General features: G+C 36.3%; 1 protein-coding gene across 1 annotated transcript in view; it reads right to left on the reverse strand.

Moving 5' to 3' along the window:
• LOC103486168 (uncharacterized) overlaps positions 1-19,164 on the reverse strand; it is a 37,838-nt gene extending 18,674 nt beyond the window's left edge. Inside the window, exons 1-8 of the mRNA XM_008444038.3 lie at positions 18,996-19,164; positions 18,630-18,914; positions 18,353-18,412; positions 18,178-18,270; positions 14,444-14,672; positions 13,676-13,782; positions 12,580-12,642; positions 2,799-2,899 (exon numbers count right to left, since the gene is read on the reverse strand). Of these exons, the coding sequence (XP_008442260.1) occupies positions 2,799-2,899; positions 12,580-12,642; positions 13,676-13,782; positions 14,444-14,672; positions 18,178-18,270; positions 18,353-18,412; positions 18,630-18,914; positions 18,996-19,001 (944 nt within the window). The 5' untranslated portion in view covers positions 19,002-19,164. The remainder of the gene's footprint in view (positions 1-2,798; positions 2,900-12,579; positions 12,643-13,675; positions 13,783-14,443; positions 14,673-18,177; positions 18,271-18,352; positions 18,413-18,629; positions 18,915-18,995) is intronic.
• Between the last annotated feature and the right edge of the window lie 6,158 nt (positions 19,165-25,322).

Below are 25,322 nucleotides of genomic sequence, written 5' to 3' on the forward strand. Positions count from 1 at the left end.
ACAAACGAATGGAATCAAAAGGAAGAGTTTAATATTGGAAGAAAAGAGCTTTAGGATGAGGCTGAAATAGGTGTTCCCAAACCATTGCAACACTTAAAATGGCATTGCACTACGCTTAAAATCCAAGAGCATCATGATGCTAGGGACAGCAACGTGATGCTCCTAAGTTGAATCCCCATCAACGTTGAGTGACACAACGAAACAATTGGGACAAATCAATACAGCATTGTGACGTTGTGGTGTATTACAAAGTTAAAATGCATCGTTTGCTAGGTCAGAGTGGGAAAATTAGTGGAGATTTTTTGTAGTCCGAGAGAGGAGAAGCAACATTTCTAGAGAGATGGAGGCTTGGGCATGAGCTTGAGCATGAGGATCGAGATGAAGGCCCCTCAAGAGCTTGAGCATGAGAATCGACAGCTTGGGTAGCAGCTCTATTTTGGAGACGAAGTTGGAACGTCGACAAACTCCTAACCCTGTATTCATATTTCTGAATGTTTATATTTGTGCTGCTACAGTTGTCTTTCCCTATCATGAGTGGTTGAATTAGTTCAAGGATTTGAAAGAGTTAGGAATCATTGTTGACATAATTGTTGGACCCTAATGCTATTAGTGCTTGATCACATTACTTGATGAATGATATAATGTCTTGCTCTCAGTCATAGGATTTTTGACTAGATCTTGCATGCTAGGCTATCATTTGAGAATAGCAACGTTATAGGAGAACGGTAGAGGCTAACGACGAAGGGTCTGGTCATAGTGCCTTGCGAATTTGGCTACTTCCAAAGCGATTTAGGAATTAGTAAGTAGGTAGAAAAGGTTAGCCTCGAGAGGGGCAACCCAAAAAAAAGACTGCGAGATCTAGGTAATCAGTTTACTTTTGTTTGTTGCATTAATTTGTTTCTAAAACCATCTTTTGTGAATCCTGATAAAATCAGAAGAGTTTTCTTTTTGTAAAAAAAAAGAATTCTAGCTAGTATGAAAACTAATAGCTAGAAGGATTAATACCCGATGCCCCATTTGGTCCTATACCATTATAACCATATTATTACTCAATGTGTGCCTTATGAGTATAACTCGTATTAATGAATTGTTTCACCAACCTAAAATGCTAACTTGATTAACCCCAAGTAGTCAGAGTAAACTCACACCACTGCTTCTTCGATCTTTACAATTATCTAAAGAATTCTGTCCCAAACAAAGACAAGGTCTTTCCACTATCTTCACACATCTCTCACTCCCACTTTCTATTGCTTCAGCTCTTTCGGTTCCAATTCTTTCTCCATCACCTCATTTATTCCCCTATCTCCCTTCTAACTGCCATCAAAATGGGTGCCCTAATGTTTCTCTTTGGGCTTCGGTTTCAAAGTATTGAAAAATAAAGACGAAGAAAGAACACAAGATCTACATGGAAACCCTAGTACAGGCAGAGAAACCACGATATACACGTTTATTATTATTTTATGATAATCATAAAGGTACATAAGGAAAAAATTTATAGGCAACACGAACCTAATTAAAAGAATAAAAAGTTAGAGCAAAGTAAATCTTAACTACCCATAGGCTTTCATCAAGGTCCAAGCCCACTATTTCTAACACTCCCCCTTAAGTTGGGACGTAAATGTTAGAAAGTCCTAACTTGCTAATAGATGAATCAAGGCTTTGTCTAAGTCTCTAAGAAGTCCCTTTGGAGTATATCAGCAATTTGTTGGCTCGAGGATATGTAAGAGATGCAGATGCTACCACTGCCTAGTCTCTTTGATAAAGTGTCTGTCAATCTCCACATGTTCAGTTCTGTCATGTTGGACCAGGTTATTGGCATTGCTGATAGTTGTCTAGCTATCACAAAATAGTTTCATACACACCTCATAGTCCTGACGAAGATCAGACAACACCTCTTAGAGCAAAATTTCCTCACAGATTCCCAAACTCATAACCATGTATTCAGCTTTAACGCTACTTCTAGCCATAACTCCTTGCTTCTTGCTTCTTCAAGTAACGAGATTGTCCTACACAAAGGTGCAATATCTCGAGGTGGATTTTCTATCAACAATAGACCTAACCCAGTCAAAGTCTGTATAGGCCTTCAATGCATCTTCTATTAGTCTTCAAGTGGTTTTAATTATATTTTGATATTTTAAATTTAGTTGCACAAAATATTTTGTTTTTGAACCGTATTGTAATACAATGCCAGGGTGGGGAGATTTGAACCCGAGACCTCTTATCCACAGGTATATACAAGTGCCAGTTGAGCTGAGCTCATGTTGGTTACACAAAATATTTTGTCGATATTGCATATATTTAGGAAACCTTTCATTTTCCACTTTTCCGTGTCTTAAACTATGTCTTCTTAAAGCTCTCGTCTGCAACTTCCTTTTTTCCATTATTCTTTCTCACCACCGGCAAAGATATTTTTGTTTTGTGATTTTCATCCACACAATTTTTCTTTATTTTTCTTTCTCATCAATAGCAAGGATATTTCTTGAATCAAACAAATCGGACGATTCAAAATCTTGAATCATACGGTGGTAGTTGTTATTTTCGATTTAAATCCACAATTTGTATTGTTTTCCTTATGTTTCGAGTTGAATTGTACAATACAACTCGTGTATAGTACGTTTTTAGCAACACTTATTTAGATGAAGAGAATCCTCTCAAACATAAGCCAAAAGTCAATGTCATATGGAAGATAGAAACAAAACTAGTTAAGTTCATATTTATATTTGTTTGTATGAAATAAAATAGTAAATGGTAAGTTGAAAGTTCTAGGCATTCATTCATATATCAATTGAGGTCCATACCCCTGGACTGCACGATGCAGAAATGCAGGATTTCCTGGATCAAGGGGAAGTCTTCTCAATGCACTTAGCGCAGCTTGTTGCAAATTGCTCCTTATGACAGACTACTGAATCGCAAGTAAGCAAATAAGCAAATATTGCCCACATGACACGAAAATGACATAATGATATCAATAGAAACATGGCAAACAAATTATAGCAATGGAGAAGAAATGGTTAAAGCCCAAATAATCAAAGTGTAGTAAGCTTTTATATTTTAAGCATTGCACCATATTAACAGTGTTTTGTGCATTCAATAATTCCCACCCATAATCCTATGACTACAAATGTACAAATGTTTTTAGTTTTATTGAAAGTAATAAATACGAAACCAAACTTACGTGGAAACCCAAAAATCAGGAGAAAAACTACGATGTTTTTAGTTTTATTATTTTCTAATCATCATCCAATAGGTACAAGAGGGGAATAAATAAAAAAGTACAAAGAGATAAAAAAGAAAAGAATATTTAGGGTAAATCTCCCCAATAGGCTAAGCCCACTAATTCTAACACCCCCTCAAGTTGGGACATAAATATCAATGAGGCCCAACTTGCTAAGACAAAAGTCGAAGTTTGGTCTGAGAAGTCTCTTGGTGAGGACATTAGCAACTTGTCGGCTTGAAGGGATGTACGGAATGCATATGCTCTTATCAAGTCTTTCTTTGATGAAATGCCGATCAATCTCAACATGTTTAGTTCTATCATGTTGAACTGGGTTATTAACAATACTAATAGCGGCTTTATTATCACAAAAGAGCTTCAATGGAGTCTCACATTCCTGATGAAGATCAGAAAGGACTTTTTGGAGCCAAATTTCCTCACATATTCCCAAACTCATAGCTCTATATTCGACTTTAGCACTGCTCGGGCCACAACACTTTGCGTCTTACTCCTCCAAGTTACAAGATTGCCCCAAAACAAATGTACAATAACCGGAGGTAGACTTTCTGTCAACAACAGATCCTACCTGGTCCGAGTCAGTACATGCCTCAATGGTCTTTCTGCCTGTCTTTCTAAACATCAACACTTTACCAAGTGTCGTTTTTTAAGTATCTCAAAATTCTTTTGACAGCTTCCATGTGTTCCTCATAGGGAGCTTGTATAAACTGACCGACGGCACTCACAGGAAAGGAAAGCAAAGGATAACTATGGGATAAGTAAATCAATTTACCCACAAGGTGCTGATATTGTTCTTTATCAACTGGAACTTGATAATCAGAGTTTCCTAGTTTACAGTTGAATTCAATAGGAGTGTCAGCAGAACGACATCCTAACATACCTGTCTCGGTTAGCAAATCAATGGTGTATTTTCTCTAAGACACAAGATGCCTCTTTAGATCTAGCCACCTCTATTCCAAGGAAATATTTCAGATTTCCTAAATCCTTGATTTCAAATTCATTACCCATTCTCTGCTTAAGTTGACTGATTTCTACTTGATCATCTCCAGACAAAACGATGTCATCCACATAAACTATCAAAATTGCAATCTTCCCTATCTTGGAAACTTTTGTAAATAAAGTATGATCAGAATGTCCCTTACTGTATCCTTGGGAATTGACAAAGGTAGTGAATCTGTCAAACCATTCTCTGGGTGACTGTTTCAAACCATATAAGGATTTCTGGAGTTTACAAACCTGCTGACCAAACTGGGCTTCAAAGCCAGGCAAAGGGCTCATATAGACCTTCTCTACTAGATCTCCATTCAAAAAAGCATTTTTAACATCCAGCTGATATAGAGGTCAATATTTGTTTACAGCAACAGAAAGGACTCTGACAGTATTCAACTTAGCAACAGAAGAAAAAGTTTCTGAATAATCAACACCATAGGTTTGAAGAAACCCTTTTGCAACTAACCTTGCCTTGTGTCTGTCAAGTGTTCCATCTTCTTTGTCTTTGAGAGTGAACACCCATTTGCATCCCAGAGGCTTGTGTCCCTTGGGTAGAGCACAAATCTTCCAAATGTTATTCTTTTCAAGAGCTTTCATCTCTTCCATGACAGCATTCTTCCATTCAAGACACTCTAAAGCAATGTGAATATTTTTCGGTATTGTGGTAGAGTCAAGGCTGGCAGTAAAGGCTCTGAACTGTGGTGAGAGATTCTCGTATGACCCATAGTTAGATATTGAGTGCTTTATACATGACCTAGTACCTTTTCTCAGTGCAATAGGAAGATCAAGAGAAGGATCGTACTTGTCAATTTTTCCTGTATGACCCTGTTTAGCTTCATGTTACTGGTTTCTGTTCTGACTTCAGTCTCATCACCAGTGTCCTTTTCTTCCACATTTTCAAGAACAGCAACATCAGACCTGTGATTCTCACTCATTGTATTATTAGTACAAGGTTCAGTAGGGTTTTCCATACCTTGATCTTGAGGACGTTTGGAGTCTTGGACTAGAGCCGGCGGCTGACTAGTAGGGGACCCGACTTCCTTTCTAAGATTTCTCCTATAATACGTTTTCCAGGGAACCAATGGGTAGGATTATAGAATGAGGATCAATGTCAGACACGGTACTAGGATTATAGTTTCACTCTCCCCCTGAAGATGGCTAACAGGAAAATAGGGTCGGTCCTCACAGAATGTAACATCCATAGTGACAAAGTATTTCCTGGATGGCTGGTGAATATTTATAATCGCGCTGGTGAAGGGGATACCCAACAAACACACAAGCCTGAGCCCGAGGGGTAAATTTGGTCTGATTAGGGCCAAAATTGTGGGCATAAGTGGTACACCCAAACACACGAAGAGAAACCTCAGAAACAAGACGAGTAGAGGGGTAGGACTCCTTAAGACATTCTAAAGGAGTCTGAAGGTGGAGGATAAGAGAAGGCAATCTACTGATTAAATGAGCTGCTGTAAGAATAGCATCTCCCCACAGGTATGAAGGAAGGGAAGTGGAAAGCATAAGGGAAAGGACTACTTCCGAAAGGTGACGGTTTTTCGTTCGGCCACTCCATTTTGTTGAGGAGTGTAGGCGCACGAGTTTTGATGAACATTCCCCTTAGAGGCTAGAAATCCACTAAGGCTATAGTTTTGGAATTCCCAACCATTATCACTCCGAAGAATAGTACTTTTTTTATGAAATTGTGTTTCAATGGTGTGATAAAAGTTTTGGAAAATAGAGGGAACTTCAGATTTATTGGAGATAAGGTAGACCCACGTAAGACGGGTATGATCATCAATGAAAGTTACGAACCACCGTTTCCCAGATGAGGTGGTGACCTTGAAGGGACCCCAAACGTCACCGGGGATAACGGTAAACGGTTGTGTGAGTTTATATGGTTGTGAAGGAAAAGAAACCCGATATTGTTTTGTCTGAATACACACATCACAAGATAACGAGGAGACATCTATTTTAGGAAAGAGATGGGGAAACAAATATTTCATATAAGTAAATTTCGGGTGACTCAACCAAAAATGCCACAACATGAAGTCATGTTCAAAAGTGCTAAAATAGGAAGACAGTAAATTAGTCCTAGAGATACTATTACGGGAAGCATCATCGTCAAGGATGTAAAGTCCCCTGCTATGCACGGCAGTGCCAATTGACCCCCCGTACTCAAGTCCTGAAAGCAAACAGATTCAGATAAGAAAGTAACTTTACAGTGCAGCTCACGAGTGATCTTACTGATAGATAACAAATTGTAAGAAAGCTTAGACACATGCAAACATCCTAGAGAGAGAAACCATCGAAGAGAACTATTTGTCCTTTCCCAGCAATCGAGGCTAAAGAGTCATCGGCTATCCAAATTTTCTCATTACCGACACAGGGGGTATAAGAGACCTGTCAAGTGATCTGTGGCCCCCGAGTCCAAGATCCAGAGATTCTTCCCATCAACACTGATAAGGCCAAGGGACTGGACATATCTGACTGAGCAATGGCGCTTAGAGTAGGAGAGCTGGTCTGGCTAGCAATAGGGCCAGTTGACTGAGAGTTGCTAGCAATCTCCCTAACATCCGTACGCCCTGAGTTCTGTTGCTCATTAGAGGAACGTTTGTTACCTCTTAGGGGCCGACCGTAGAGTTTCTAAGACTGATCCTTGATATGCCATTGTTTCTTGCAGTGCTCAAAAACGAGAATTGGTTTCCCATTATTCTTTTCATTATCATAGGTCAAGGATCGAACACTAAAGGCAGCAGATTTAGTTATATAATTTGAAGGCACATTAAGAAGCAAAATTACCGGGTTCTTGGAATACATCGGTAGTCGATTTAGACTGTGTCGAGGATGCACCAACTTCAAAAACAGCTCTCTTCTAGGTTTGGTTAATCCCGAGACCACAAACATATGGTTGTCCATAACCATAGGGTGCCGATGACTCACCTGCTTCAATCCCCAATCATTTATGGAGTTGGCCAGCAACGTTCCCATAGAAGAAAGGTTGTTGTAAAGGGTCGACGAACAGATTTGCATGGCAGTACAGATTTGACAGTTTTACAGGTTGCTGTTCCACGGCAATGGGCAGCACGTGCAACGGCGGATGACCTGAAGGGTGAGATGGTTGGACAGGCCACCGCGTAGAATCGAATGGGATGGGCAGTGAGATTAACAAACGGCGTTGCGTGGGCCCACGCGCCTGACAGAGGCGACGCGTGAGGTTGTTTCTGGCCGAAAAGTTGCACAGAGGCTGTCGAGGATTGGCCCATTTGATAGATCGGGAACGTCTGAATCCTTTCGAGTAGTTTTTCCATGGTGATGTCAACAGCGACGGCAACGGCAGCTTTAGTCTGGTTTTTTCCTAAACTTTTTTCTAGGGTTTCGTTGTTGCTTCGCTCTGATACCATATTGAAAGCAATAAACACAAAACCAAGCTTACGTGGAAACCCGAGAACTGGGAGAAAAACCACGATGTTTTTAGTTTTATTATTTTCTAATAACCATACAATAGGTACAAGAGGGGAATAAATAGAAAAGTACAAAGAGATAAAAAAGGAAAGAATAGAATAAATAGAAAAGTACAAAGAGATAAAAAACGAAAGGATATTTAGGATAAATCTCCCAATAGACTAAGCCCACTAATTCTAACAAATTTCAAATGAACTAATAGAATGCGATAAAATTTATCCACCAAGATGAAACAAATTTCTCATTCAACCTTTTTAGAGAATTTTAACATGAAAATAAGAAGAATTGTTACAAAAAAAAAATAATAAATAAAATAAAATAAAAAGGGCAGAAAGATAGATCTAAATCAGGACATCTAACCAGGGGAGAAACAAAATCTAATCCCCCAAAAATTTGATCATTTTTGTCTTTGTTTTGGATAGGAAACAAAAACCATTCACTTACTTGATGAAGTGGAATACAAAAGAACTCCCTATCGATTAATAATTACAAAAAAAAAATCCATTGATTAGTGAGGATAGATAAGCTATTTTGTAATTACAAAAAGAAGATATTTAGTTGTGCAATAAGAGAGATAAAACAGTAATTATTACAAAAGAATTGACCGAATTTACCCCAAGATATAGATATAAAAATAAAATGTTCTAAAGAAAGATAAATATGTTGCTTCTGGTGTTGATACATCCATGACTAGTTACCCATAGAAAAAATTTAACGCTTTTGGGGATGGGGTTTATTGGGGATAGCGTCTTTCCAGATATTCGTATAAAGATCCTTTTGAAGGCTATTGCCATGAAGAGATAGGTCTTGGGATAGAGATTTGGTTGTGTAGGTCTTTTTTTTATCAACGTTCCAATTCCACCAATCCTCCACCACAGGTCAAATCAGGGGCTGTAAAATCATAGATGATATGGACCATTCAATGATTTCAGCTTCGATGAGGTATCTTTTCGGTCCAAGATTCCAAGAACCATTCTCTCTATTCCAGCATTCAGCAAGAGTTGATTCTTATGGTTAGATAAAGCATAAAGTCGGGCGAAAGCATCCTTTGAGATGTCCAACCCAAACATCCTTCTAAACTAACACAGATTCCCCAATGCAAATGGTACTAACCACATTGTCGAAAATCAAACTCTGTTGCTGAATACTATATTTCCATGGGGCTTTTGACTTCTTAAGCTTTATCTTTCCTAGGTCAGTCAAGGCTTGCATTTAGGAACAATGAGGTTCTTAAATCACTGATTGACCCAAAAGTTTAAGCTAGTGTGTAAGGGAAAATTTAATTATAACACTCACTCTCATTTATGACCTTGAAATATGAAGAAGGCCCAACAAGTAGAAATCAATATTAAATGGAGAGGAAATAACATTGAAGGGGTTTAAACACAAGACATAATGGACCAACTGCTCTGAAAAACATTAAACAATCTCTCTATTTTCATGTTGCAAGCAAATTCCCTGTTGAATGCAATATTAAATTAATGGAATTATTTGTTTGAGATTGGGTTTAGACCTTTTTGGATTTGGCTGGGTTTCTTTAGCCTCTTTGCCAGGTTTTATTTCATATCAATCATTCATTTTTGCTCCTTATAATAGACATTGAAATTCCAATTGAGTTTCTTTAAAGAAAGAAAATCCCCAATTAACCCAAGAGCTTAAGCAGATGGGTGAAGGCAAATTTAATACCATATCTAAAAGAGGTGTCTCCATAGTGCGGAGCTTTCCTTGTGATATCTCCCAATCCATTTGGTGAGCAGGCTACAATTCTTGGTCATGAGATTGGTCAATGCGAGCCCTCCTGGCAGAGGGAGTTTGACTTTCTGCCATCTTAAAGAGTGGAAGCCCTTTGTCTTTGTTGTCATTCCACATTAATTTTTGTATAGCTTTTCCAAGTGTGTTGCTGATTCAGATGACAGCTCAAAAAAGAGAATTGTAATATGTGGTAGGTTTGTGAAAGTAGCTTGGATCAATGATAACCTGCCGCCTTTAGAGATGTGTGTACCACACCATCCCTTACCCTTCTCTCCACCTTCTCAATAATTGGGTCACAGAGGGCAATAGTAAATGGTTTTCTGTTAAGGGGCTAACCAAGATAATTCCAGTGTCAATTTCCAACTTTACATCCATAATCACTAGCCACTGATGCCACCAAGTTGTCTTCCAAGTAAATAATATGTGATTGATAGAAAGGTCATTGTGTGCAAGCGTGCTACTGAGACAGTCCTGCACCATAATGAATAAGAAGGGAGATCAAGGGTCTCGTTGAGCACTTGATAGCTTGATTTTACCCCTAGGTCTACCATTAATGATGGTAGAATAATTTGATGAAGATATACACCCCGATCCATTTTCTCCATGTTTCACCAGAGCCTTTGTCAGCCAGTGTTTTGTCTAGGAATTCCCAGTCTTTGACAGTCATTATTTTGTCTGAGTTCCTCTTTGGTAACCTTCCCTTTCTGACTTATGTGGATTCAAATTCATGTCCGTCCTCTGATTCCTTGATTCAGGCAAGTTCATTTATCAAATCTGTTTTTTTACCTTTGTACAGCCAAAAGTTTGTTCCATTCTCTGAGAGCTAACTTTAGATCTTTTAGCTTCTGTATATTGTGGCCTGGCCAAGCATTCAATTGATTTTTGTTCAACCAATTGGTAACATGCTGCTCAAAAAAATGGTGTTCCATCCATGCGTTCTCGAATTTAAAATACCTGGGCCTCTTCCAAGAGTAAGGATGATCAAATGATGGTCAGAAGTAGGCAGAGGACTCTCAACAATCGCATTATGGTATTTGTCTATGCACTGTCCTATTATGAGGAAAAGCTCTATGGGGGACATAGCTGATCTATCTCCAAAATTTGACCAAGTATACCAACAGATAACGAAGGACCAATGCGGACACTATCTTCAATGAACTTGTTGAAAATACGCATACTTCTAGTTCTTGGCTTGCCATTTGTTTTCTCATAGGACCATCTTCAAACATTGAAATCTCCTCCAATTATCCAATGGTCATTGCAAACATGCTATAGGTCGCATAGTTCTGATTCAGTATAACCCCTAATAAACCAAAGAAAAGCCTTCAATGACTCACCAAGTAGGTCTATGAAAAAACATAAACCTCTTCAGTTATCTCCTACGAGGACAATGAGCTTTCAGAATCCTCTGTGACTTTCAAGTTTGGCTATTTTAGCACAGTGACCTCAACATGGAGAGTTTTTCAGCCTAGAAGATGTGTCCATCCATTCATTCCTTTTTTCGGAATTTCTATTGATGGAGAGTAGAGAAGTTGTTGCAATGGAAATAAGAGTCAGCGTAGGGAGTCAAGTCTAAGGTTGAAGGAGAATGATCAGTTTCAATGGCATTCAATAAGGCAAAAGGTTCGACTTCAGATTCTTCTATCGAAGGAGATTGAAAAGGATATGCGATCAAAAGAGAAGGAGAAAAAGGTTTTAGTCCTACCTATTAGAGGGGACGGTGGGTTTGTAATGAAATGTGGTAGACTATTATGATGGGCTGTGTGGTGGGTGGTGGGAGCAGTGGGAGAGATTATAGAGAGAAGCATTATAGAGACAGGAATCCTCATATCATATATGTCAATTTTAAACAAGAGGAAAATTAAAAGTCAATTTTATGCATTTGTATGCTCACCCCTATTAAATTGGCTACACAATTAGTGAACCCAAATTACTATTTGCACCCACATTAGTTGTTTGTACACAATTAGTGCCCATTCTCTTTCTTCAACTTATTCCAGCAGCTCCAAGTTGTTTGTAGACGTTAATCTTGATTTATATGAAGTTAGTTGCACCCAAATTCAAGCCTCAGCCTGTTCTTCTAAGTCATTTTCTCATCATCCTCTCTCTACCCAGTTTAAGTACTATGCGTTCTCTTTGTCTAATTCCAAGGTAAAATTTTTGAAGGACTCTCCAAGCAAAACCCTCTCAATCAATCCAACAAGAAAAGGGTGAGTCTTTTTTCGACTCCCCTTTCAACGTTAGTAGTGAGGAATTGGAGCAATTGGACAGGTCAACAGAACTTGAAAGTCATAAATATTTTAAGCTCTAGAAACAGATCTCAATGCCCTAATTCAACGCAAGGAAGAGCCAAGATTCGCAAATTTTCCTTCTGCTACTCATTCTTGTCCCCGATCTTGCGAAATACTAGAACATTTAAAATCAAGTAGTTTCTGATTGTGGAATTATTCTAATTTGATTCTTCAGCAGTTTGATGTATTTCTCCTCATTGTTAGAGCAACTTTGGTCTTTCTTGGGTTTCCCTTCATATGGGTGGCAAGTAAATCCTTCACGCCGATGCTAAATAGTGGAAGATTTTTTCGAGCTTCCTCTGGAATCTAGATTAATTTGGCTTGGCAGTTTCGAGGCAGCTAGTTGCATCTTCTTGCAAGTTTTTAGTTTCAAATTAGTTCTTCATGAAAGAATTTTGCATTATGTTTTGTATTTAGATTTCTTCGGATATGGTTTTGTTTAGGTTCATCTCTTCTATTTGGAATTTGTTTTTAGCTTTTGTTGTAGCTGTACACTAAATTTTCTCTTTTCTCTTACTTTTTAGTATAATACTCTTGTACTTTGAGCTTAAGACTCTTTTATTAATAATAATTTAAGAGGCTTGTCTCCGTTTAAAAAAAAATGCTTACACAACTAGTTTGACGTATCACGCTTTCAAAATTTATTATTCTGCAGCATATGTGACTACAGCCTACTTAGTACTAAACAAGTATTTGATGCATGCCAAAATAAATATGCGAATACATAGGAAATTTGGAGATATTAAATGCAAAACATTAAAAGGGACAAAAAAATGCAAATAAAAATGCAAAATTCCCATTATACGAAGACACAAGCAATAATGGTCAGAAACTACGACCATTTTTTTAAGAAATTACCTCCTTATCACCACCTTTGGTCCCAAGTACCCCTTTCTTGCGTTTTTGAGGAGCATCAGCAACCTGAAAATCCATGTAAAAAATGAGCATATTTTAAACACCACACGTTATGTTAGAAGTAGAAAGTAGTAGCTCAACAGGAAAGCATTCATAAATTGAGATCAACCATTGGTTAAGCAGATTTTAAGATCTAAACAAAGGCAAACAAAATAAGTGTTTAAGAGGGTTGTATGAGAAAATAACTGGAAGCTAAGAGACTTGTTAAAGTGTTTAATAGGCAATGACCTATTACAAGAAAATGGTTGGCCCAGTAGTAAAAAAAGAAACATAGTCTCGGACTCTCAATAAATGGCTCAGCGGTCATGGATTCAATATCCAACAATTTCCTTGACACTCAAATATTGTAGGGTCAAACAGAGTGTCCCGTGGAATTAGTCGTGGTGTGTGTAAGTGAACCCGACTCACAGATATCAAAAAATACAAAAAAAACAAGAGACTAATACTTCTAAACACTTTCTAAAATTGACAACTTGAGAACTTACTAAACACTTTCTGAAGTAAACAGGCCAATTAGACACAACAATGAAAATTCAAAGAATTGTAAGGATAGCTACCATCTCAAAAGTTCAAATAACCCAAAATGTATGTGTATACCAACCAAAAATATCTTAGACCAAGGTTTAGGGAAACCCTAGCTAGATTATTTATTTATTTATTTTCTTTTTCTTTTTCTTTTTCTTTTTCTTTTTCTTTTTCTTTCTTTCTTTTTTTTTTTTATTATTATTTTTTTTTTTTTTTTGATAAGAGAAAGCCTAGGCAGATTCTTAAGGTTCTAAAATGGATTCTCTTATACTATTCAATTATCAGACTATCACCGTGAACAGCACCTGAAAATTTGATTGCAAACTCCAACCACCAACTTTTAAGAATCTTAAATCTCTTGTATTTTACTCAAACTTATCCTGCATCACTTAACTATTCACTTTCTGCGGGTAAATACTTTACCGTCTACAAAGTAAAGAAAATAAAGCACATAACAGATTTCATCTACCAGAAAACTAAACAAACACTGTGCACATAGCCAGTAAAGACGAACCTTATCGAGAATTGAAAAGACAATTTCATATAGTTGGGATAAAATCTCAGAGCTGCTTGAAGGAGCATAGGTAAGAGCCTTTAGTGCTTGTAGTCTTCTAGCATGAACTTCAAGAAAAATATAGTGTCAAAAGAAGATGCAAACATTTACTTGAGGAACCTCCGACAAATAATAATATATTTAATTCAAATTCCACGAAATGGACCAACAAAAGAAGCAAAGAAGAAACCCTAACCCAAAATAACACAAAAGTGTACAGAAGAATTATATGCAAAACAATTGTCTGTGATAGGAAACCAAATCAGCTATAATGATGGCCAAACCAAAGGGCAAACTATTCTCAGTTTCTCATAATAAATAAACAAAAACCCAAAGAATTAACCAAAAGGCAGTACAAATCACATAGGAATGAAATGTGTCAATCCAATGCTAGAGCCACAGGTAAAAAGTATTGAGAAAACCCTGAAAGTAAATCCACAAAATCGCAAACCGGAAACTAGATTAAGTGACACTAGGAGAGACTCCACTACATTCTACTTTGATAAAGAATGGTTTTTAGAGAACTCATATATGTGTATCTGCTAAAGATATTTAAGACATTCATTCTGTCTCACCATTGGATCAGGAATTAAGGAATAGCTGACAAACATGCTATGTTAATCTAACACTGAAAGCAGAGAAACAGAAAAAGCATGGGGGGAGGAAGGGAATAAGGAATTGTCAGAGCAAACTACAATAAAAGAAACAGAGCAAAAGAAACCAGCTTACATTCAACATCAGGATTAGAGGCTTCTTTTACAAGCTGATTGACTATTCTTGGTACAACATCAGCTCGAGTCACCCCCCCAACTGCATCAATATCAGCCAAAGCATCCCAATTAGGGGTTGGGATCCCACCACCTGTACTTACACCTTGTGCACCATTATCAGATAAAATTCTGGCTAAATAATAGTACACATAACGGAGGACACTCCTATCTTCACACTGCTGATTTAACTGCAAGTTTACAAGGGGATAAACATCAAGTTTTGCTTTTCTTCGTCCAAAATTAGATGAAAAAAGGTTGTATCATGTCGTATCTCGAAGCACTAGTATCTTTTTGTACTCTTAAAGAAAAGTTTCGCATCTTTTCTTTAAAAAAATTAGATAAAAATGTCAATCATAAAAGTTGTTAATGGAATCAGACCCCAACAGGGTATCAAATTCAGATTCGTGTCTTCTAATTTTCTGCAAGTGCAATATTCACCCAACTAAAGTTCGGGATTTATCAATTGCTAATGTCAAACTAAGGATCATTGTAAAACCAATCATCAAAAGACCATTATAGATATCAAGAAACAATTATATCAAAAGAATAAAAAAACAATTATATCGTCAATTGTCAAATTCTTTTCTTTTCCCCTTTTCCTTTTGTTTTCTTTATTCATTTATAGAAACGAATATCAGTGGAAGAACAAGTAAATCCAACCAAAAAGGTAAGTCCTCTCCCCTCTCTCCTCTCTCTTCTCTCTTCTCTCCTCTTCCTCCCTCCTCCCAGGCAGCCAGTCCTCTCTGACAAGCAACAAATTTTCAGAATGGAGGTTGTCAGCTGCAAAATCAACCAATCTCACTATTGCATTTGGAAAGAGAATGACAGCTGTATCATTGAAGATGAGGAAGCCAACAAAACTATTTCAATATGTGATGATCAACTCCAATGGACCCAATCTACTATTGTTGAACTCCTCAAATCTCCAGTTGAACGTTTTCTTCCAAAAGCATGTTGACATTGACAGCGGTCGGCTGAAGGTCTCCAAGTTTCAAGAAAAATCTGGTTGGGTCCTTAGCTATGACCATTGGCCTTCCTCAGGAGGGCACTCCATCATAAGAGTCCGTTCCGGAGAAAATCAGCAAGGTTGGTGGTCCTTCTGTAAGATGCCGACTAAGTTTGTAGAAAAGGTGAACTACATAGTTGGTTCTCAGGCAACTCAACAAAAATCTTCCCTTAGTCATCTGTGGAAAGATCAAGTTACATAGAGATGGTCAAGTCCAGAAGTTCTAACTTATGAGCAACAAGACCCAGAAAAAGGGACCCCAACCATCTTTTCAATCAAAATGGAAATCATCAAGCTCTCTGTCATCCTTCCCCCCAAAATCACAAGCAATGGTTAATTACGAATCATGAAGTGGTCAAGGTTGATTTTTATACCCTATGGATTATTTCCAAACTATTTGCATCAGACGACTGGAGGTTGATCCGTAAGCAGCTGGAAAAGAATTTTCAGACCAGAATTGTTATAAACCCCTCTATAATGACAACGCCCTCATTAGCTCTGACCAAGGTTCAATTAGAACTTCATCGGTGAGGAAGGAAAGTGGCAGGCCTGGGAAATTTCCATCTTAAATTTGAAAAATAGGACACTTTGAAAGACAGTAGGCCACTTGTGCTAAAAGGATATGGAGGCTGGATCAAAATCAAGAATGTTCCCCTGGAGTTCTGGTGTGGAAGTACTTTTGAAGCAATTGAAGATCATTTTGGAGGTCTAATAGATAGAGCCACTGAAACTTTGAATCTTACTAACTGTAGCGAAGCCCTAATTCAGGTCAAGAAGAATCTTTGCAGATTTGTCCCTTCAACGATAGAAATCTTAAACCTAAAGAGGGGTAATATCTTTCTGCATTTTGGTGATTTTGAGTTCCTCCCTAACCACAGTAAAGCCCCCAATCTGCAAGATGATTTCAGCAACTTCATAGACCAGCTGAGAATAAGGGAAGTTTTGCATGATGAAGGATTTGATCTCTCCTCCTTTCCACCAGTTTTGAATGTACCCTAATCAGCTTTTGCAGTACTACCCAAGATTAGAAGCCCATTAGAAATCTTGAAGCATTTTCCGGCCTCCTCACTGGTGCTGGAAAAGAAGACAAGGGCTGACGTACAGTTGGCAGACGATTTAATTGGGCGGGTAACTGAAAAGTCTTTGATTAATGCCAAACCCATTCAGCACAACTGTCTCAAAAAAGTTGTGGGGCCCACTGAAAATAATTTAAACCTTACTAATCCAACTGTTAAAAAGCCAATAAGTGAGAGAAACGACGGAAAATCCCTCTTAATTACTATCATGAGTAATTATGATTTATCTTCCACAGTAATTAAGGATTCAGCCACTCCTAAATAGTTACTAAACTTTGATACAGCAACTGCAATTCCCTTTACTGTCAGCCCGGGGCCCACCCAGATTCTGGTATCTCCAAAAGGTTTAATCCATCCAAAGGAGGTAAAACCTTTCAAACCCCAAAAATCCTTAAACATTACATCAGAAAGCAAACTTCTTTCAACAACTTATGGACAGCTCTCTTAAAATCTGAACTGAATGGATTTTGTTCTCTCAAAGTTCCACTTTCAGCCCCTTCACGGATCCACCGAACAGAGCCATTGATCTCAGGAAAAAAAACCCTGATCTCCTGGAGGTGTGCAACACCAAAATTCAGTCCTCTGATTGCTTCAATAGGTCAGTATCCGCAGGCTCCCCTACCAGGTCTTTTCACTACACTAAACTCCCCAACCCTAACACTAATGTAACTCTGTTGCGAGGCTCCCCCTGTCATAATACCAATTCCTCTAAGAAGCATCTTGCCAAGGTTATAGATTCACCTTTCAGTGTCAGCAGTGAAGAATCGGTGGGTATCCTAAGTGCTTTTGATCATAAGATTAATGCAGAGATTGAAGGGGCAAACCTTACTGCACTATTTGATGAAGTCGTCATCCCTCCTATCAAAGTCCCCTCGGAATTGTCTAAGGACTTGCTGTCTTTAGTCAATGAATGTGGTATAATTCTGGTCTAAGGAGACAACCTAGTTCTATTTTCTTTCACTCAGCCTCATGAAGATAGTTTCCTGGAACACAAGGGGCCTAAAAGATACCTCTAAGCAAGCAGCTGTCAAAAAATCTATAAAAAATTGTAATCCGGACATTGTCCTGATTCAAGAATAAAAAATGGAAGCTATCAATGATATCTTTATAAAATCTCTATGGAGCTCTAGAGATATTGGTTGGGACTTTGTGGAATCAGTTGACTGAAACCATCAATTACAAGCACTAACATAAAAGGGGCTAGGGTGTAACCTTATCTCAAACCCCTAGAAGCTCTTGATAAACCACCCAGCCCGCTGTTAATGAGAATTGAAAAGGAAGTGTTGGAGATACAAGCCGTTATCCGTCTTATAATTCTAATCCACAGACCAAAAAAGCCTTTTCTTTTAAGAACTTCAAGAAGTAGATCTCAGCCCATTGAGTCATATGCTTTCACAAAATCAAGCTTGAATACCCAACAAGTCCTTTTACTTACCGTCTAAGCACCCCAAAGGTCATTAGCAATTAGAATGGGATAAAGGATTTGGTTATGGAATGCAAGAAAATATAGATGTTTGGGATTACATCAGTGTCTTGCCAATAAAACAGTAATAATCTAGAAAAAATTAAATTCTAAATCAAAAAGTTAAAGAAAGAAAGGAGTTATCGTACCATGAGAAGAGATGGTGCCAACGAAGGATCGACTGAATTATAGACGGCAAGTTTTGGGAATACATGATGCACCAACTGCTTCTGGGAGCTTTTCTACAAAATGTACAAAAACATAGCAAAGTTCGAATGTTACCCTTCCTAATCACAATAGTAAGACTCGTGACATACTGCTCACCTGATCAGACGTAGCAGCTAGTTCATGAATACTCCTCGCCAATTGGGAATAAGAAACAGGCTGCAAAACATATCAAATTGAACAGAACATAAATCAATACAAGTACCAGTAGTAACAGTTCAAAAAATTTCCCTTTCGAACTCCAAACTCCACTTCCAGATTCCATGCCATTTCTAAATAAATGGAGCACACAACAAAAAATAAAATAAAAGGGAAAAAAGGAAAAAACACTCCGACAAAAAGAAGAAAAAAGACGTGAAAAATGTAAGAGAGGGACCTTCTTCTTGCTCTGCCTTTGCGGCATAATGTTGGTCCTCACAGGATTCAAAGCTGCTTTAGCAGCAGAAATTGTATCATTTTGGATCTGCATCAGTGCCGCCCTCTTAGACCTCTTCTCTCCGGCTGGCTTCCCCAGTGCACTTGGGAGAACACTTGAGGAGGAATTTGAAGATGAACTAATCGTCGACGACTGGACCGATGAAGCAGCTGTGGAGGTGGATCCCGCCGAAGTCGTTGATGGGTCGGCAGTAATCAGATCCATCAGCGTCGTCCCCGACGAATCCTGTAAACACCCCAAAAAACGAATGTTTAGGAAGGAAATGACAAAAGGGAATTGTGCAGAAAGAGAAGATCTGAAAATTACCGCCATGATCGATTGACGAAGCTTTTCCCCCAATTCGATTGATATTTTCGACTCTCTCTCTAGTTGCTTGCTATGCTCTGTTTTTCCTCCGCTCAACTTTTCATTTCTGTTCGCTGGACTTTACAAGAATAGCAGTCAGCAATTCGAATCCCGAATGTTTTTTTTTTCCTTTTTTAGTTTTTTTTTTTTCTTTTTTTAGTTTTGTTAGTATTAGTATAATACAAAGTTATTGTAAACTTATCTATTTCTTTTGATTGAATTCTTATCAAAATCTCATCCAAATAAACTTTATAATATAACTTGTTTTAGTTGTATCCGATAAAATATTTTTTTATAGATTTCTACAATTTAAATTTACTTTCAACATATTTGATCTTTATTGTTTAGGAGTGAACTAGAAAGGAGAATTTATAGATCTACAGATTATAAGTCTTGATGATCCAAGATTGATTAAGTAAACTATTTTATCTTTTAACCTTCATAGATTAACTATAGAGAAAATCACTTGGAACTCATAGTTGAGATTATTGTGCACTCTAAGATAAGTTGTCTATAGGTACAATAAAAATAATCAAGTTGATTGAAACATACCTAAAATGTACATTACTTGCCCTTGATTTATGATAGTTTTTATATGTTTAATGGATTTGATGTTGTTTGCTAGTGATTTTAAGGATTAAGAGAAATTCAAAGTCAAAATGAGCCTAGTGAAGTCAAACATGACCAAGCATATAAAAGAGAAAAGAAAAGTAGAGAAAACAGGGTGGCGTCACGACAATAAAACCTAAAAGTACAAAGATTGTAGTAATTGTTGCAACACATAGCATAGATAGCATCGCATTGCCAGTAAGGTAAAAAAAAGAAAAAGTACACTTTTTGGAAAGTTTCATTTATATATTGTCATAGTGTTTTGGCTATCTATTTTAAACTTGAAGAAATCAAATTTCTCGTGGAAACATGTGAACGTTGTGCAATTGAAATTCAATTTTGAAACCAACAAATTATAGAGAAGCAAAAGCATACTTTTAAACTTAACCATGTTGTTCTAGAGAAAAAAGCTTCGAAGAACTAGCCCTTGAAATACATCATCTTAAAAAAAAAAATCTCTCCTTTAAATCACGAACTCTTCTTCTTCGAAACCAACGTACAGGGATCACCTTGCAACACTACCAAATTCGTCTTACTTACTATCCTCCAAGATAAGAATTGAATGGAGTTGTGGGCACTTTCGATTTTGGTTAAGGGAAGAAATTTGTTGAAGATAATTTTTTGAAGGGAAAATTGCACTTTTGGTCCCTCAAGTTTGGAGTTGATGTCTATTTGATCCCTAAGATTTCAAAATATACACTTTCGTCTCTTAGGTTTACAAATTGATTCTAAATGGTCCCTAAACTTAACTGAATGTTAACTATATGGTTATGTATTGACGTGGATGGGACGATAAGGCTAGTTCATTGGTTAGAAAATGTATTAAAATTTTAATCTTTTAAAAACACAATAATAAGTAAAATTAAAATTGTATACTTTATATTAAAAAAAATCTAAACTAGATGGTTCTTGGTTTTCACTTTCACAATCTCTTTGTTTTTTTCCCTTTGGATCGTTAAGAATTACCCTGCTTGTCCTGAGAGTCTTTTCTTATTCAATAAAATTTATTGACATAATTAGAGTATTTTTAGAAAATATTATTCTTAGAAAATATTATTCTTATATATTATTTCCTTTAGTGTCTTTTAATTTGGGTATATATAGGGTTGTAATATTTGATTATTATCAATGAAATACTGATATTCTATACAAACTAACATGGTATCAGAGCTTTACATTTTTTTTCTCATTGTTCGATCTCTACCTCCGTCTATGGCTATAGACGGAGGCAAACCCAAGTACAAATGTGTAAACCTTCCTCCCTTTGTTTTCACTAAAAAAAATCTAAGTGTAGATTGAACCCCCTTCTCCACAACCACCATCGCCACCGCACCCACCTTTCTTCCACAACCATCGTCGTTGCCCCTTTCTCCTTCCACGTCCGCCGCAAACCCCTCAACTCATGCCCACAACCTGAAACCCACGATCACCTAGAAACCCTACGCCTTCAGATATGCCATTCCAACCCATGAAACCCCAGGAAACCCATCAGTTCGTCGTCTTGAAAAAATCATCCATCGTTGGTCGTTCAACACCCCAGCAACCCGACAATCAGTACCCCAAAAACCCAAACACCAACGACTTTCACCCATGACCGTTTCAGATTCATCTAGATCTCACGATTTCGTTTTTAGTCGCCCATGCAAGTCGCCGCATCTCTGCCTCTCCAAATCCTTCACGTTCAAGATCCCTTACGTTCTTTGTTCTGACTCAGCTTTGAAAACCCATATCCGTCTAGATCCGTCCTTGTGTTTCAGATTCGTCCAGATTTGAAACTCACTCCCGTCAAGAAGCTCGTGTGTCTGCTTCCAGATTAGGTTGTCAGCTCATCCTGTTCGATTCTGATCCATCAACTCCAGATCCACCATACTTGTCTCTATTCGTGCATCTGTGTTTAGTGCATGATCTTTGCCAACTCCAAATCAGTTCACTCGCTGTAAATGCCCATCTTCACTTTGCTTTCAATATTGTGAAGAATTTTTCTCATCTCCAGTTGCGAAATGTTCATCTGTTTTGTTTGGTTTTGCTTCTGATCTGATCTCGATTCATTCGAGATGCCCAGTTAGATTACTTTTCCATTTCACTCCACCTTCACTAAAATCATGATCAGATTTAGTCTAGTTCAGTTTATTTAAATAAAAAAAAGTCTCTGATCTGTTTTCAAATTAGTAGTTCAGGATCTTTGTTTTGCCCAGAAGTTCTTGTTTTGTTATTCGTAGGTTTTGTTATAGATCTCTATATAAGGATCTATGTTTCTATCCCATAAGTTCTTCGTTTTGTTCTTCATGGGTCTGTCTCTAATCTAAAAGTTCTTTGTGAATTTGTTCTTCGTGGATTTCTGATTATTCTATCTTGATCTACTAATTTGATTAAGAAGATTTTTTAGCAAACTCAAGTTTGTGAAAACCTTGAGTTTGAGGGAGGGTTTAACATAATTAGAGTATTTTTTGGAAATATTATTCTTAGAAATATTATTCTTATATATTCTTTCCTTCAGTGTCTTTTAATTTGGGTATATATAAGACCGTAATCTTTAATTATTATCAATGAAATATTAATGAAATATCAATATTCTTTACAAACTAACAGAACTACTACCCCAGTTGCAGTGACCTTTTTCAAACCCATGAATCTTCAGATGATGAACACTTTCGAGGAATTTCTCAAGAACTGATGCGTTTACTACTCATTTCGTCGTCGATACCCATTTGAGGAAATCTGAAAATCTTTCTACCTATTTGAAGAAACCGACTAACAATGTTACTGGGTATGGTGGGATTCTGGTTTACGGCGAGGAGAGGAGAGAGAATGGCATGGAAGAAGGGAAGAATGACGACAACATTGATGGGAATACCACAAAGTTCAGGTAAGCGACAGTGAAAGTTTGATTAAGGAAATATAAGCGAAATTGCCCATTTACCTTCAGCATAGGACTAAGAAGAGAGATTTGAATTTTTTTTTTGGAGAAATTGGAATCCTTGAACGAGACAGTGAGAACAGACTCTCGTAAGTACAATTTAACAAAAGGGAAGTGGGTTTATGATGAGAGTTACCCAATTTACTCGAATAGTTCATGTCCTTTTAGATTTTTTTAATATAAAGTATACAATTTTAATTTTGTTTATTATTGTGTTTCTAAAAGGTTAAAATTTTAATTCATTTCCTAACCAATTAAATAGATTTTTTCCATGTAATTAAAAGAACTAGCCTTCTCATCCCATCCACGTCAACATTTAATCATATAGTCAACGTTCTATTAATTGGAAGTTAAGTTAGGGACCACTTAGAATCATTTTGTAAACATGGAGACTAAAACGTATGTTTAGTTAGAGACCATTTAGAATCATTTTGTAAACAAGGGAACTAAAGTGTATGTTTTGAAACCTTAAAAACCAAATAGACATCAACTCCAAACTTGAAGAACCAAAAATGCAATAAAAGAATCTTTCTTGCGGGAGTTATTCCTTAGGATACTAAAAAGACTTCTATTTTTAGGTATTTTTTTAAGAGAGAGGAAAGAGGGAGTTACAATAACTTCCCACTAATAGCTTAGAATAACTCTGATTTATTCTCTTTTAAAAGAAGTGCAATGGCATGATTAGCAAAAAAGTTTAACGTCACTTGATTTTTTAAATTATAAAAGTAACAAATTTGATCAGCCCATCCCAAATTTGCTAATGGGCTTGAAGTAAAAAGTCGAAAATGCCCTCATTTTTTAAACAATTTGATTGTCATCTGATTACCTTCTACGTTTTTTTTTCAATGTTAGTTAGCCTTATAAAATAGTCGTTTGATTACCTTTTGATTGTTATCTAAGTATCTTCTACTATTTTTTTATTTTCCATCTTAGTTATCTTTCTGAGACACGTCATTTGGTTACCTTTTGATTCTCATTTGATTATCTTATATTGTTTTTATTTTCAATCTTAGGTAGCCTTAAGAGATAATAACTTGATTATATTTTAATTATCATATGATTACCTTCTATTTAGTCAGTCTTTTAAAATAGTCATTTGATTACCTTTTAATAGTCATTTGATAGTCATGCAATTGACATCGAATTACTATATGATTGCTATATTTGATTGAGTTTTTAAACATTAAGAGTAAGGGCATTGCAAATTTGTCAAAAGCATTTGAAAAAATTAAGTCCATGGTCCAAAGTTTGATTTTTCGCAGCAAAATTGGACACCCAACCAAATTAAATAGAACTGAAAAATCTAAAATGTCTTCATTGGTTAATGAACTTGTGCATGAAATTTGATTGATATATGATTGTTATATAATTGTCATCTGATTACCTTCTATTTTTTTTTCCAATTCTTGTTAGCTTTGTAAAATGATCATTTGATTAACTTCTGATTGTCATTTGAGAATCATTATAAAAAAAAAAATAAAAATATCTTTAAAGTCTACAATGTTATTGTTAAGACATGTGCAAAAATTTACATGTTTTTCTATTGTGATCAATATGCATTCAAAGATTACTATTGGATTACCTTCCAATTATTATCTAATTACCTTTTATTATTTTTATTTTCAATTTTAGATAGTCATTTGATTATTTGATTCTCGTCAAATTACCTTCTACTTAGTCGATCTTTTAAAAATAGTTATCTGATTACCTTTAGATTGTCATTTGATTAATTTTTTTTGTCATAGTAAAATTTTTTATATTGTTTGATTGCCTTTTGAATGTCATCTAATTAGTTTATATTTTTTAGCATGTCTAATTATTATTTTCTATTAATTGTTATCTGATTTCATTTATTGTTATATGATTGTTATCTGAATGTTATGTGATTGTAATCTAATTGTTTTTAATTAATATTTTATATTGATCATTATTTGATTGCCAATAATAGTTGTTTGATTACTCTATGATATTATAATTCACTGAAACTATGTAATTTTTATCTAATTGTACGTCATAAAAGTAGCTTCGTAACACTGCCAACACCTCCCTAAAGAGGAATAAGGCCGACACCATAAGTCGACATTGGAATAATCAACTAAGACCCGAGGAAATAGAAGCTTGATCGTTGCAATCATTGGATTTCGGAGTTTGGGCCTTTTCATCTTCTTTTTCTTGGTGCTTTAGAAATTTTCCCATTTAGTGGTTTAGAAATTTCTCTATTCATTTAGAAAACAAAAGCTTGGATCGTTGCAATGATAGGATATACATATATATATATATATATATATATATATATATATTCCAAGAGATTTCGTCTAACTCGAAAAAAGGAAATGCTAAAAAGGGTTAACAGGTTAATTATATTTTTTAATATTATGAAGGGAAATTACTAACAATAACAAAAATAGTTAATCAAAAAATAGAAACTACAATAAGTATTCAAAAAATTCATAAACAAAAATGAAATAAATTTGAAAACATGATTCAAATATTTTAAGTTTATAAGAATAAAATAAATATTTTTTTTCTAAAAATGAAAATGAATGTAAAAGTCTAAAAGACAAAATAGAATTTGATTCTATGTCCAAAATATTAAAAGGAAAAACTGGAATTTAGGGAGGACCTGCAAGAAGATAGAGGTATTTTTACCATATTTGTGATTTAGAAAAATGAGGTGACACAAGTTCTTTTTTTTTTTTTTTTTAAATTGATCGACACCTGGTGTAGTTTTCCTTTAATTTAATTATATTAGAATGTTAATG

The sequence above is a fragment of the Cucumis melo genome, chromosome 8 (genome assembly GCF_025177605.1).
Source record: "Cucumis melo cultivar AY chromosome 8, USDA_Cmelo_AY_1.0, whole genome shotgun sequence".
Lineage (NCBI taxonomy): Eukaryota > Viridiplantae > Streptophyta > Magnoliopsida > Cucurbitales > Cucurbitaceae > Cucumis > Cucumis melo.